The sequence below is a fragment of the Conger conger genome, chromosome 16 (genome assembly GCF_963514075.1).
Source record: "Conger conger chromosome 16, fConCon1.1, whole genome shotgun sequence".
Taxonomy (NCBI): domain Eukaryota; kingdom Metazoa; phylum Chordata; class Actinopteri; order Anguilliformes; family Congridae; genus Conger; species Conger conger.
The window spans coordinates 10,406,959-10,421,801 of NC_083775.1; the positions used below are offsets into that span (position 1 = coordinate 10,406,959).

At 43.9% G+C, this 14,843-nt stretch overlaps 1 protein-coding gene across 6 annotated transcripts; it reads left to right on the top strand.

Moving 5' to 3' along the window:
- The first annotated feature begins 3,362 nt into the window (after positions 1–3,362).
- bbs10 (Bardet-Biedl syndrome 10) lies at positions 3,363–10,322 on the top strand. Of its 6 annotated transcripts, none has more exons than XM_061223069.1 (3): positions 3,363–3,480; positions 5,491–5,694; positions 6,317–10,322. In XM_061223069.1, exons 2-3 carry the CDS (start codon positions 5,504–5,506, stop codon positions 8,262–8,264), a joined length of 2,139 nt encoding a protein of 712 aa, XP_061079053.1. In that variant the 5' UTR covers positions 3,363–3,480; positions 5,491–5,503; the 3' UTR covers positions 8,265–10,322. The 6 variants fall into 6 exon arrangements, with proteins under 6 accessions (XP_061079053.1, XP_061079054.1, XP_061079051.1 ...); XM_061223070.1 differs by having other exon boundaries at positions 3,369–3,543; positions 5,494–5,694; XM_061223067.1 differs by lacking the exon at positions 3,363–3,480 and adding an exon at positions 3,570–4,232 and having other exon boundaries at positions 5,494–5,694.
- Positions 10,323–14,843: the final 4,521 nt, after the last annotated feature.

Genomic DNA, 14,843 nt, shown 5'->3' on the forward strand with positions numbered 1-14,843 from the left:
CGTAAATGTCTGGGAACATTGAATACCAGACAGGCTGCAGCATTCTGGATCAGTTGTAGTGGTCTGATGGCAGATGCTGGAAGGCCAGCCAGCAGAGAATTGCAATAGTCCAGGCGGGACAGGACCATTGCTTGAACAAGGAGCTGCGTGGAGTAGGTGGTGAGAAAGGGTCGGATTCTCCGGATGTTGTACAGGAAGAGCCTGCACGCCCGGGTCACCATAGCGATGTTCTCGGAGAAGGACAGCCTGTTGTCCATCACCACTCCAAGGTTTCTTGCACTAGGGGATGAGGTCACTGTTGTATCCCCTAGTGAGATGGGAGAGGTTAGAGCAGGGATGAAGGTTACCTTCGTCTTACCTGGGTTGAGCTTTAGATGGTGATTGCCCATCCAGCTCTGGATGTCTGTCAGGCAGGCGGAGATACAGGTAGAGACCTGTGTGTCTGATGGGGGGAAGGAGAGAAAGAGTTGGGTGTCATCGGCATAACAATGATATGAGATGCCATGGGCAGAGATAACGGGGCCAAGGGATCTCGTGTAAATGGAGAAGAGGAGGGGGTCAGAGGACTGAGCCCTGAGGGACTCCTGTAACAAGGGGGTGAGGGGTTGACACTCCTCCAGTCCAGGACACCTGGGAGGACAGGCCAGAGAGATAAGATTTGATCCACTCTAAGGCTGTGCCACAGATCCCTGTAGATGCCAGGGAGGCTAAGAGGATGGAGTGGTTGACTGTGTCGAACGCCGCAGAGAGGTCAAGAAGGATCAGGACAGAGGAGAGAGAGGTTGCTCGTGCAGCCTGAAGGGACTCATTGACGGAGAGGAGTGCGGTCTCCGTCGAGTGACCAGGTCTGAAGCCGGACTGGTGGGGGTCCAGCAGGTTATTCTGTGAGAGGAAGGAAGAGAGTCGGTTGGAGGCAGCTCGTTCAATGGATTTGGATAGAAAAGGAAGGAGAGATACCGGACGGTAGTTTTGAATGCAGGAGGGGTCTAGAGTGGGTTTCTTTAGGAGTGGGGTGATGTAGGCCCTCTTGAATGATGAGGGAAAGCAGCCAGAGGACAGAGAGGAGTTAACAAGGGAGGTGACAAACGGAAGGATGTCAGGCGTGATTGCCTGAAGGAGGTTTGAGGGCATGGGGTCCAGGGCACAAGTAGTAGGGCGGTGGGAGAGCAGGAGGTGAGACACATCAGGACAGAAAGAGGAGAAACAGGGGGCAGACACAGAAAGGGAGGCAGGCATAGAAGTGGTGGTGGTCGCGAAGGTGCTGCGGATATCTGCAACCTTCTCGTGAAACAATTGCGGTGAGCGAGGACTGAGATGATGGGGGAGGTGTGCTGAGGAGAGAGGAGAAAATGGAGAACAGTTGACGGGGGTTAGAGGTGGAATTCTGGATTTTTGTTTGGAAGTAATTTCTTTTGGCAGTGGTGATAGCGGAGGAAAATTCCGCCAGGAGAGACTGTTAGGAAGACAGGTCCGATGGGTCTTTTGATTTCCTCCACTTCCTCTCAGCTGCACGTAGGCTGGGCCTGGAGGAACGTAGAAGGTCAGAAACCTATGGGCTGGGAGGGGAGGATCGAGCAGGCCGGGAGACAAGCGGACAGAGAGAGTCAAGGGCTGAGGAAAGAGGAAAGCAGCGCGGAAGATGGGGAATCAGTGGGTAGTTTGGAGAAGGATTCAAGAGGAGGGAGGGAAGCGGTGACTCTGGGGGCAAGGGAGGGTGATAGAGAGCGGAGGTTACATCGGACAGAAACAGTGGGGGTGGGAGAAGGCGAGGGAGGCAGAGGAGCTAGGGGGATGGAGAAGGAAATGAAGTAGTGATCGGACTGATGTAAAGGGGTAACAGTGGGGTTACCCCTTTACACCATATACACTATATAATTATATATATATTATATATGCACTATATAATTACTTTGGGATTGCTATAGCATGCTTTATGGTTTTGTATAGATATTATCTGTATGAATTTGTGATATGAATTATGGTTCTAGATTAGCACACGTTGAAAGTCTTGTTTTACTTTAAGTCAATGGGAAAGTTGAGGTCAGAACTGTAGAATCTCTCCCCACCTTCAAGCGCAAACTGAAGACGCACCTCTTCAAGCAGCACCTCTCCCCATCCCTCCCTACCTCCCTGTGAACCTTAATTGTTGTCTTTGTGATTTACGTTGTGTTTCGGTATTTTTAGTTGGCTAGGTAAGCAGTATTTGGAAGTTTGGTCACTTTTGCTTTGTTCTTTGTTTGTTTATTTGTTGTTTAAAAAAATAAAAATAAATAAATAAATAAATAGGCCCTGGTCCTTATCTTTGTTGTATGGGTAGCAATTGAAATTGTGCTTCCCTCTAGGGTCTTTCAGCGCACTTACCCCTGGTTATGGGTATGCACTTTGTTGTACGTCGCTCTGGATAAGAGCGTCTGCCAAATGCCAATAATGTAATGTAATGTAATGTTAAGTGGAAGGTCATCTAACCCAACACCTCAAAAGGGGGTGTGTCACTCGGACGTGAGACCTGATTACATTTTTTCCTGAATTAAGCAGAGAATTATGTTCACTCATCTCAAATTAGAATGTTACATTATAGGCATTAAAGGCAAAGTAAAATGCATCCATTTGACTGAAGTTTTTTCAAATACAAATCTCTTAATCTCAAATACAATCTCTTAAGTTTCATGCCGTTCTTCAATGATCTTGCACCTACACTTTTTGTACCTTTGGGTAAAAGCGCCTGCTAAATTAATGATTGATAACAATAAATGGTGTGATAGTAATATTTCTGCTTCTTCTAGCAGCTTAATACCTAATCTTATTCTTTTCATTATACATCTTCGTTTATTCAGGCACAGATAAAATAGCACTTTTCTCCACAAAATAAACGGTGGGTATGAGAAAATGCTTCAGTTTTGTGATGAAAATAAAATAAATGTTAACACAAGATAAAGTTGGGTGCTAGCTATATGTACTGGGATTGATTATTCTGTTAGTTATTTAATTATACATGCACATACTCTCATACAGGGTCACATATCCACTCACTCGCATGCATGCGCTCCCAGCACACAAGCATACATATAGTGAATGTTTGTAAACAAAGGTCGCAAAGATACTTTGGGGTGGCCCTCAGCCGCGGAAGAAATTAATGTTAACATTACTTCAAAATAGACTGATAAGTTTAGATTTGTAATCAAACCAATAACATTGGTTTCACCATGTCGAAATTATAGCACTGTGTATCCCATTCCGAAATTGGTTGGTTGACCCGTATTGACTGTATTCTCCAGTTTCACTCCACCGCAGTAGGTGGCAGTAGGCACCGTCATTTGTTAAGAACGGACGCGCTTGGTATCTAGGATACTAAGTTTTTCTGTTTGCTATGTTAGCAACTGCTGAAGCTTTATAAATACGTTTATGTTAGCGGATTTGGTTTGTTCAGATGCAGTGGCCGATGCGGAACAAAACGGAAATGCATCGCAGCTTCTAGGAGAGGTATTCTCATTTTTCGACAAGCTAACTTCGCGTCTGCTAACCAACCATCTTGCAAGTTAGCAGGTAAACTAGCTAGCTAACTATAATTAACTTTGGAGTGACAAAAGATCCAAGGTCGTTCTCAACTATTCGTTCGTTTGCTTATTTTGGTGCGATTCGTTTGCACACTGCAGAAATATAAGGGGACCGGAAAAAGGGGTAGCTACTGTCAAAACCTGTTCATTCTTTAATTTACCGGTGGGGAATGTACATGTGGGTCAATGACATGACGTGCAAATTTCTGTGTCCGAGTGCATTATTTCCTTGTAAAATAATTAGATAAATTCATGACATATATCACGTCCTTCTATAAAACATATTTAGTCTGAATACATATTGAGTACATTCAAATAATTTTATTTTTTTCATGTTTTGGCATCTCAAACCCCCAAAATATCAGGTGGCGCAACTGTCCGAGCAAAGGTACAGACTAAGAAAACTATTAAAAATTGTATTTTAATGATAATAATTTCAAAATAAAATGCTATGGCATGATTTTATGTTTGAAACCTTTCAAATAAACCAATTTTACATGTACCAAAAGCTATTGAGATAATTGGAAAACTTTTGTCCGTCATTTGTATGTTCTCAAATGTCAGGGTGGCACAACCGTCAATATGGGGCTTTTATTATGAAATGAAGAGGTAATAACAGTAAACAGGATATTGCATCATCAAGAGGACCCCAAGTGACAGTTATACCTGAGTGAAAAGGTTTGTAGATCTCTCTCAAATATTGATAAAAAAATAGCTAGTTTTAATACGTAGGTAGGCTGGCAACACTTTCCATGTCAGGTGGTACAACCAGTGTAAAACTAGGAAAATGTTATTTCATCACAAAACTCTTTATAACATTTTTAAATTATATGTATGAATTTGATAGCAATGGCAAAAGCTAATACAGGCGTCCAAGTAGAAGCATGTTTAATTTGAAATTAGTTGCAAAAGTCAGGTGGCGCACCTGCCGGGAATCTCATTATATGAAATAAATAATGTTATTAAAAGCTCTAAGATTATCTATTACATTACTAACAAATGTTTATTAGTTTTAAGTTAAAGATATTATACACTTTCAAACCTTGCAATTATTCAACATAGTTCCTGTCATTACTAATGTTGTCAGGTGGCACAACTGATAATCGTCAGGTGGTGCAACCAGGTTAAATATATATTTAAACCAATAAATAATAGGTTAACATGAACAAATGGTTGATAACTATGATGTGAATAGCTATTGTATTTAATGCATTCATTCGTATATTTTAGAAATTATTTTTCTGTCTTTAAATGTAAAATAGGATGCTAAAGATACCAAATACCTGGCTACTAGAATGCAATAGTCTTAAATTATTATAAATACAAAACACAACCACAAAAGAATAATGTGTTCAGCACTGTAGACACTCTAAAGGATACATGCCATAGTTTTACTTAAAATAAATAGTGGGAAAATATATTGACAAATATTTGGTTGCGCCACCTGACATTTTTTGGACGGTGAAGTTAAAAATACAGTTGAAAAAATTATTGAGTGAGACTCGTTTAGACACATTGTTCCAGATTCAAAAAATATGCATTACATCCATTTTGAACAAACTTAAAAAAAAAGAAGCTTTTTAGAAGCTTTATTCGTCATTGACCCATAAGCCTTTGGAAATGTACAGCCAAAGAAATGAAGCTGCTCAGTACGAACTACTTAAGGTTCAGGTTTGTCAACGATGTGTTGAGTCATATGTTCCAAAGACGACGTGCTGCCACTTTTATGATTTTTTTTTTACTTTAACACGACAGTGTTCTATTGTGTGCATGAATCCCTTCTCCCCCAGTTTTTCACTGAACAATTAAAAACATGTAGGCATTTTGACTTCATCAAGCATTTGTTGTTGTTATCTTCGGCCCATATATCCAGAAGACATCAGACATCGGGCACTCCAGTTCAGTGTGTGTGTGTCTGTGTGCGTGTATTACTCAGCAGGCCCTGACAGATGAAGGGGGTGCAGAGGGTGGATGTGGGGACATTGCTGCAGGTCACCCAGGCTCTGGAGGCAGTGCTGGGCCCCTGCTTCGGGCCCTCCGGGGGGCAGGTCCTCTTCACCCGCGACACCGGAGACGTCCTGATCACCAGGGACGGCCAGCATATCCTGAGCTCCCTCCGGCTCGACCATCCCATCGCCAGGTGACCGGGCCCTGGAGCCTGTGTGCTCCCTGTTACTGTCACTGCTACACTGTTACGCCGGCCGACAGTTTAATTTTGCCCTGCTACACATAAAATATCACTGGTTGCTTTGGTGAAGCACGTCTTCTCACAGGTCAGCCAGTGCCCTCCTCCCTACCGTTGCGTGTGGAGTATGGGCTTTTGGCTTGTCTCTTTTATGATTCCAAATGCTTTAAATAAACCAGAACAACACCAAACACATTTCTGTGTGCTGATAATGGTGTATGGATAGAGGACTGTGTGCTAATAATGGTGTATGGATAGAGGTCTGTGTGCTGATAATGGTGTATGGATAGAGGTCTGTGTGCTGATAATGGTGTATGGATAGAGGTCTGTGTGCTGATAATGGTGTATGGATAGAGGTCTGTGGGCTGATACTGGTGTATGGATAGAGGTCTGTGTGCTGATAATGGTGTATGGATAGAGGTCTGTGGGCTGATACTGGTGTATGGATAGAGATCTGTGTTCTGATAATGGTGTATGGAGAGAGGTCTGTGTGCTGATAATGGTGTATGGATAGAGGTCTGTGTGCTGATAATGGTGTTGCATGGATAGAGTGGATAGAGGTCTGTGTTTGTGACAGAGTCCTGGTGGAGTGTGTATCAGCACACTGTGACATCACAGGCGATGGGGCCAAGTCCTTCCTTCTCCTGCTGGGGGCGCTGCTGCGGGGTATCCATGGCGACTGTCTCCGGGGCGTCCAGGTCGGCCGCACGGCGCGTGCTCTGCTCTCCTTCCAGATGCTGGTCCTGGATGATGTGATCGGGCGGAGCCTCGTCCCGCACGCTCCGCCCCTCCTCCTCCACAGCCCCACCCACCTGCGGGCGCTGACCGACGCCTACTTCCGGGGGAAGACGGCGAGCTGCCACTGGGCGGTGCTGAGCCGGACGGCTTGCGAGTTCCACCAGCGCTGGCGCTGTGGGCCGGACGGGGCGGGCCTGGCCCTGCTCTCCCGCCACCTGCCGGCTCTCCTCACGGCCGTGCCGGGCCTGCCCGTCACCCGGTCCCGCGTCCTCCGGGGCCTGCTCATCCACCGGGATTTTGCGGTGCTCTGCCCCGCTGCTGGTGCCGGCCCGCTCAGAGCACTGGCCGTAAGTGAGCCTCTGCAGGCCCCTCTGGCGCCCCCTGGCGTCACGCTGGGCCTGGCGAGCACGGCGCAGGTGCGGAGGTGCCTGGAGGCCGGGGCCCAGGTGGCGGACAGGGCCATGGCCTCCCTGCGCAGGCTGGGGGTGGGGCTGCTCCTCTCCGGGGCGAAGCAGTCGGAGCCGGCGCTGGCCCTGGCGCAGCGGGAGGGTGTGTCCGTGCTGGAGTGCGTGGACCCTGACGAGCTGGCGCTCTTCTGCCACCTGGCGGGGGCCCAGCTCTTCGCCGGCCGTGACTGGAGTCTGCTTGGGGAGGAGCACGTCGCCACGGTGACGTTCTGCAAGCCCGTGGTGCTGGGCCCCGACAGGTTGGCCCATGTGGGTTTCCCTGAGGGGCGGGGCTTGGTGCCGCACAGCCTGGTTCTGTGCGGGCCCAGTCCCGGCCTGGCGGGGCAGTGCACAACGGCCTTCCACGGACTGTTCCGGATGCTGCAGCGTGTATTCGAGCCCGTCCAATCACCTCACTCGCAGGGCCCTGTCCAATCACCTCACACGCAGGGCCCAGTCCAATCACCTCACACGCAGGGCCCTGTCCAATCACCTCACACGCAGGGCCCAGTCCAATCACCTCACACGCAGGGCCCAGTCCAATCACCTCACTCGCAGGGCCCCGTCCAATCACCTCACTCGCAGGGCCCCGTCCAATCACCTCACTCCCAGGGCCCCGTCCAATCACCTCACTCCCAGGGTCCCAGCATCAGCGACAATGCCCATCTGAGCACTGACGGCACAGAGACTAGAGGGCCACCGGATAGGGGTGAGGGGCCACAGGCCCTCATTAGGGCCCCAAGCAGGGGTGAGGGGCCTCTGTGTGCAGGTCAAAGCCAAAATCCTTTGATCACAGAGCCGAAAGCAGAACCCGAACTTCAAACTGTGGACTGGGTCCAAAATGGCAAGGCACCAGGGGGGCAGCCAGGTGTCCATTTTGGGAATGGGAAGGAAGAAGCATGGGGGAGCTGTGCCCTGGAAGCAGGCGCTGCCTCCTCAGGTGTTCTCATAGCGGCAGGCAGCGTGCTGCCGGCAGGGGGGGCGTTTGAGTTCCTGCTTCACCACCACCTCCTGCAGCGGGCCTCCCAGTGTCCCTGCCCCGACCTACGTGCCGCTTGCAGGCTGGTGGCGGGGGCCGTACTGAGCCTGCCCAGGCGGTTGTACCCGGGCCGCCGCTTCCTGGAGGCCCAGGTGCACTTCTTGGGGCCCTCAGGGGCCGTAACCCCCGGCCAGGCGACTCGGGGGCTGGAGTCCCTGGCCTGTAAATACCAGCTCCTCCTCTCCGTACTGCACACGCTCACAAGCCTGCTGTCCATCGACCTTATCCTGCACGCCCACGTCAGCAGCCAGGAGGAACCTAGCGAGGAAGAGGATGAGGGCGAAGAAGGGCATGGGGATTGAACTGGAAGTCCTGACAATCGTGGTCTTCATTGGGTGTGAATGGCTGATTTGTTTAAGATGGGCTGCACGGATGGTGCAGTGGGTAGCACTGCCGCCTCACAGCAAGGAGGTCCTGGGTTCGAATCCCGGTCGGCCACGGCCTCTCTGTGCGGAGTTCGCATGTTCTCACTGTGTCTGCATGGGTTTCCTCCCACAGTCCAAAGACATGCAAGGTAGGCTGATTGGAGAGTCTAAATTGCCTGTGTGTGTGAGTGAATGGTGTGTGTGCTCTCCGATGGACTGGCAACCTGTCCAGGGTGTATTCCTGCCTTTCGCCCAAAGTGTGCTGGGATAGGCTCCAGCCCCCCTGCGACCCTGTTCAGGATAAGCGGGTTCAGATAATGGATAGATGGATGGATGGATGATATGTTTAAGGATTTATCCATGGTGCAGGTCCAATGTGATGGTATATTTTTACCTAAATATGTGAAATGTATCTACATTAGGGGAACAGTGTAGTACTATATTCATCCCCTTCACGCAAGCCCCCTAGTGGCCATGGTGCCAGCGGCCTGAGCCTGCTCAACTCAGACATTCAGTGCTCTGGCGACCAAACCAAAAATGTGGGGAAGCAAAAAATAATAACCAGTTTCATTTTAAACAAAGACATGTAAATGATGCACCTACTGCCCAGTCTCACCTATCTGGGAACATGAACTCAAGGATAAATATAAACATTTCACAGCCTCAAATTTGTATTTCATCATACTGTAGCAGGAAGATGAAGCCAAAAATAGCCTGAATGTATTCCATTACAGTAGTGAAAAAAACTGTTCACTGACTTGTGAAATAAACCAGGGGAATTCTTGTGCAATTATACCATGTTCTTCTATTAATATCTGCTACTAAATCTGGAATAAATATATGATCTTACTATTGGTTTTACTAGATGTCCCTTTGTAGATGCAGTGGGCATTTTTTGCCAAGGAGTTTTAGTAATTTTAGGAGTTTTCTTTTTGTAAAATGTTCTTTTCATGCCAACTTTGCATTGCTAAAGTCAATTATATCCATCCTGACATGGATTTGGGGGAGTGAATTAGAAGCAGATAAGGAAGTATGAACTCAAGGATAATGCGAGCATGGTGAATATCCAAAAACATTTTTACTTTATTACACCTACTTATTAATGTGATTATCTAATCAGCAAATTGTGTGGCAATAGTGCAATGCATACAATGATGTTGATACGGGAGGAGCTTCAGTTAATGTACACATGAACGATCAGAATGGGAGAAAAAAAATTTGATCTCAATGACTGACCGTGGAATGTTGGTGGCAGACAGGGTGGTTTGAGTATCTCAGAAACTGCTGATGATCTGGGATTTTCACTCACACTAGTCTAGTTTTCAAAGAATGGTGCAAAGAATTCAGTGAGTAGCAGCAAGCATTTTGATGCTTTATAATGAATAATGAACAAACTTATCACCCCCAGCTTTTGCACACTTGTGGTCAAGGAGTTTATGATTCAGAAGATTACATTTTCTCATTATTTCATTGCAAAATAAAGGAGAACAATTGAATTAGCATTTTCTCCTACTTTGTTTACAATGGCTTGCTTTTCTTCCAAAGACAGCTCTCTGGTCTTCACCTTTATATTCATGATCACAAGCCATGATTCAGAACATGGCCTCTCTGAAACTCGCATGATCCAACATGACTGTAGAGTAAAGCAAACCGCCACCCAGTCAGATTGGCTATTGCAGGTTGCCGTTCAAGGTTCCATTGTTGTTCCCCTCACATTACATGATTTTGTTGTAATATCAAATATGTTTCATATTTGTGATTTGGAGGTGACCTAATCTGTAATCCCAAATAATGTTGGGACTCCAATGTTGCACATTCAGGCTCATTTGTATTTGCTATTTTACAGATTGAGATCATACTTTTTTTGATTTCTGTAATTTTGCAATGTTTCTTGCTACTCCTGCGAAATGGTCAAGTGTGAGACATGCCCATGACAGGTCACACAACCAATCTCAAAAAAGATTATAAATTGAAATAAACCATTGTGTTTGTGTCTTTACAGTGTGTGCGTCTGTCTGTGAGAGTCTGCGTGTGTTTGCCTGCATGTATGTGTATATTTAGGTGTTTGTGTGCAATCTAGTCTCGCCCATGAATGTCCTATACCTGGACGTATATGACCGGAGACACCACAGATGTACAGAATCTGCATATAACGCCCACGGAAAAATCCATGAAAACGCGTGGGTTTCTGCCACAAACCTTATTTGTTTGTTTATTTATTTAGCACAAATTTTAGTACAAATCTGTGCAAGGTGGGAGCGAAGCCCTAACAGGCTTGTACAGAGCTCCACACCTAACCAACACGTACTACTTACTAAGATGATATAAGAAAGAAGAAACCGACAACATAGAATGATGATTAAACATAAGATGATATAAGGAAGAAGAAACAGACAACAAAGAATGATGATTAAACATAAAATGAAATAAGAAAGAAGAAACAGACAACATAGGATGATGATTAAACATAAAATGATATAAGAAAGAAAAAACAGACAACATAGGATGATGATTGAATATAGGATGATACGAAAACGAAGAAACAGACATAGGATGATGATTGAACATAGGATGATATGAGAAAAAAAAAAGACAACATAGGATGATGACTAAACATGGGATGATACAAGAAGAAGAGAAACAAATAACTGAGATGAATATTTAGTAGCAGATTAGGTAGACATTAGATATTTTTTCAAATGTTTTTTAAAGACAGTATGTGAGGACATAGATCTCAGTTGAGGGCTTAGTTCACTCCACAGCTTTGGGCCTCTAACGGAAAGATTATACTGGTGTCTTGATGTTTGTGAGCGCGATAGGAGTAGATTATTGTTGCTGTGTCTCGTTTGATGTGAATGGACATTTGAGGTGGCAGTAAATAGATTCTGAAGGGTGTCTGGAAGTTCATGTTTTCTATACATGAATTTGTGGATGAATATGCATATCTGGTATGTGTTCACTTTTTCAATCGGCAATATGTTATATTTTTTAAAAAGGGGGGCGGATGGTGCATATCTATTTGAGTGGGAGATAAACCTTAAGTATTTCTTCTGTACTGTACGTAGTTTATTAAGATATGTAGGATAGGTCGCTGCCCAGATAATGTTACAGTAATTGATGAAAGGGAACAGGAAGCTATAATACAGAGTAAGATGAGCTGAAGAGTGAACTAAGGGACAAACTTTCCTCAATATGCCCAGCATCCTTGAAGATCTTTTGGTGACTAGGTCAATGTGATTAGACCACTTGAGATCACTATCAATAATGATGCCTAAGAATTTAGTTTGCTGGACTAGATGGATTTCAGCATTATTTATGAGAATTTTGGCTAGTTCTTTTGGGTAGTGTTTGTTTATGTTACAAAAGATCATGAAGTTGCACTTCTTCACATTGAGGGTTAGTTTGTTTCGTTGGAACCATTGCACTAAAATAGATAGTTCATTATTAACAATTCTGATCAGGGAGTGAAAATCATCGTGGGAAGCTATGAGATTTGTGTCATCCGCAAACAGAACTGGAAGGAGATTTGTACATGACATGGCCATATCGTTTATATAGATTAAAAATAATAAAGGACCCAGGACTGAGCCCTGGGGGACACCAAATGCGATCTTAGATTTCTTTGAGGAAACACCATTTAGATGGACATATTGCTCTCTATTGACAAGGTAACTGGTTAACAGTTTAAGGGCAGTATCCTTCACTCCATATCTTTTGAGTTTGGCAAGCAGTATAGCATGGCATACCGTGTCAAAGGCTTTGCTTAGATCCAGGAAGACACCAAGGGCAAATTTTTTGTTATCAAGAGCTGATGAGATATAATTAACGAGCTGTATTATGGCATACTCGGTAGAGTATTTTTTACGAAATCCATATTGGTGTTTGTATAATATATTATTTACTGCAAGGTGATTGGATAGTCTAGAATAGATCAGTTTTTCTAAGATTTTAGAGATACAAGGAAGAATTGATATAGGACGGTAGTTACTAAATTCCTTAGAATCACCTGATTTGAATATGGGTATGACTTTTGCGATTTTTAGATCGTGGGGGATGGTGCCAGAGAGAAGAGATAAAGAAAGAATATGAGTAAGAGGTGTGATGATGTGATCAATTGTCTCCTTGATAAGGATACTCTTGATTCCATCATGACCATGAGCTGAGTTCTTTAGAGACATGATGATGTCTCGGACTTCCTGTGGAGTTGGAGGATCAAGATTTTGGAGTGAAGAATACTGACCCCTGATCGAGTCACAAGGATCAACATTAGAGTTCTTAAAGTTAGAGGCAAGTTCAGGACCAACATTTACAAAGAAATCATTGAAACCATTAGCAATATCCATTGGGTTGGAAAGAGATCCCTTAGTATCATTCATTTCCATAGGAGTAGCTGATGATTTTTTATTGCGTTTCATAAGATGATTGATGAGGCTCCATGTTGCCTTGATGTCATTTGATGCTAATGTGAATTTATCAGAATAGAATTTTTTCTTTGTTTTTCGTACTAGGGTGGTGAATCGGTTTTTACATTTCTTGTATGTTTCAATATTTATGGGGGTAGGGGTTATAATGGATTTCCTATAGAGGTTATTTTTTTTACGGGATAGCTTCTTTAGTTCATCTGTTATCCATGGTTTTCCTTTAGAGTTATTATTTCTGATTGTTGTCGTAATCAAAGGAAACGATGAATCAAGGGCCAAATTGAATAATTCAATAAATAATTCATAGGCTTTATTGACATCTTGCATCATGAGAACCTCATCCCATGAGGTGGAGCCAATGGCTGATTTGAAGGCGTCAAAGTTATTTCTCGAGAATTTACGGTATTTAATTGGTATTTTCAAAGGAGCCATAGGCCTACTATCACTGGAAGATTCATTAAGATGAATGATTTGAAAAACAGGGAGATGATCAGAGACATCGCATATCAAGAGGCCTGAAGTGATCTCAAAATCCATTGAATTAAGGAAAATATGGTCAATAAGTGTAGCTGATGAGTTTGTGATGCGGGAAGGTTTAGTAATTGAAGGAAAAAAATTATAAGAATAGAATACATTTAGGAAGTCAGTTGTAGTTGTGAGATCCCCTTTAAGCAAGTTGATATTGAAGTCACCAAGTAGAATACATAGTTTGGATTCATTGTTGATTCTATCAAGTGTGGAATGAAGTGCATCAATAAAAGTATTTATATCCGAATCAGGTGGTCGATATATGGAACCGATCAAAATGCTCTTTCCAAGAAGTTTCTGACATGATGGTATTTCCACGAATATTGATTCCACAGTAGTAGTATCAAGGTCAACACTAAGTTCTTTTCTGGGAATAAAGTTGTACATCTTAGATATATAAAGTGAGACTCCTCCTCCTTTTTTGACATTTCTACAGGAATGAACTGCATTAAATTGAGAGAAGGGGTATAGGCTGTAATTATCATCTGTTAACCATGTTTCCGAGAAGGCCATAACTGAGAAAGAATGTGATAAAGTAGACAGACAGGTTTTTAATGTATCATAGTTTTTAGGGAGACTCCTAATATTCAACTGGAAGGTGGAAAAAGCATTTAGATCTGGGTTAGCATCCATGAGAGTGTGAGTCAAATTATTCATTTGAGTTTCAGAATAGTACTCACAAGACAGTTTTAAAGAATGTAGGTCAATTTGATTGATGTCTGGATTAAAATGAAAATCATAAATACCATCATTGTCCATGTTTCGCTCAAATGGGTTGAAGACTAGAGAGTCCATGGGAGGGACAGTCGTCCCTGTATTGGTTATATCAACAGAAGCCATAGTAGATTTGCAGTAATATCACGCTTCCGATCAAGCACCAAATCCATTCATACTTCACACTCATAATCACAGGTTCACACTCATTCACGCATGCACACCAAAACATTCCTTGCAACGTGCACACCAGATGCACCTTAGATGACTGAAACCACATTTCAGAAAATATGTAACGTTAAATCGGTCAAGGTTGAAAAGAACAGAAGCGTCGGGTTAAGCCATTTTTAGTCTCTTTCGTGTTCACCTCTGCAGTTACAAATCCTCAAAGTAGAACACTTGGCTTGGGTTGCCAGACTGGGAAGTAGCGCGAAGGGGTCTATCAACGTTTAGTAAAGTAAATAATTTCAACACAAAACAAATAACTTGCCGCTTTATAATTTGACGATTAGACTGTGAAATATTGGCATATTGGTGCTTTCACAACATTCCCCCCATTACCCAATACACAGTAGAAGTGATATTCATGAAAATAAATTAAAAAGTAAAACGAGCAGTAAAAGACAACCTCGTTGTTAGGCAGCGCGAATGCTGACTTTAAACTGTAGCCTAACTTTTAATTAACGGTTACATGTAACTTGAATGAGGTATCTTCGTAATGCTGGCTTGTAACCTGAATTATTATTTTACTAAAAGAATATCTGTTTACTCACACCTACATTTAATGTCATCGTTCGTTTGGTCATGTTTTTTTCTTCTTCGATTTGACGGTGACCAGGTCCACGGCCAGTGC